The sequence below is a fragment of the Trypanosoma conorhini genome, assembly GCF_003719485.1.
Source record: "Trypanosoma conorhini strain 025E chromosome Unknown Tco_14.4_contig_01636, whole genome shotgun sequence".
Lineage (NCBI taxonomy): Eukaryota > Euglenozoa > Kinetoplastea > Trypanosomatida > Trypanosomatidae > Trypanosoma > Trypanosoma conorhini.
The window spans coordinates 1-642 of NW_021705721.1; the positions used below are offsets into that span (position 1 = coordinate 1).

Consider the following 642-nt stretch of genomic DNA (forward strand, 5'->3'; position numbering starts at 1 on the left):
AAGCGGCTACGAGGGGGAATGCAGCGGCAGGGAAGCGGCTACGGAGGGGGAATGCAGCGGCAGCCAAGCGTTGGCGGGGGAGGAATGCAGCGGCAGCCAAGCGCTGGCGCGGGAGGGATGCAGCGGCAGCCAAGCGCTGGCGCGGGAGGGATGCGGCGGCAGGGAAGCGTTGGCGCGGGAGGGATGCAGCGGCAGCCAAGTGTTGGCGGAGGGGGGACTCAGCAACAGTTAAGCTCTAGAGGCCGACCAATGCAGCGACAGGCCAGCTTCGGTGGTGGAGGAGTGCCGCAACCTGGTGGCCACGCTGGAGGGGTAGTGCAACCACAGCCAGGCTTTGGCGCGGTAGGTATGCAGCAGCAGGGAAGTGTTGGCGGAGGAGGGACTCAGCAACAGTTAAGCTCTAGAGGCCGACCAATGTAGCGACAGGCCAGCTTCGGTGGTGGAGGAGTGCCGCAACCTGGTGGCCACGCTGGAGGGGGAGTGCAACCACAGCCAGGCGTTGGCGCGGGAGGAATGCAGCAGCAGGGAAGCGGCTACGGAGAGGGTGTGCCGCGGCAGAGAAGCGTTGGTGGAGGAGGAATGCAGTGGCAACCGAGCGCTAGCGGAGAATGGATGCCCAATCAGGAATGTGCTGATGAAGGG

At 65.6% G+C, this 642-nt stretch overlaps 1 protein-coding gene across 1 annotated transcript; it reads left to right on the forward strand.

Moving 5' to 3' along the window:
- Positions 1-420, forward strand: Tco025E_10312 (uncharacterized protein; the record flags this gene model as incomplete). The annotated part of the gene is made up of 1 exon (XM_029377089.1): positions 1-420. A coding segment is annotated over one exon (420 nt), but the record flags the coding sequence as incomplete, so codon positions are not given.
- Positions 421-642: the final 222 nt, after the last annotated feature.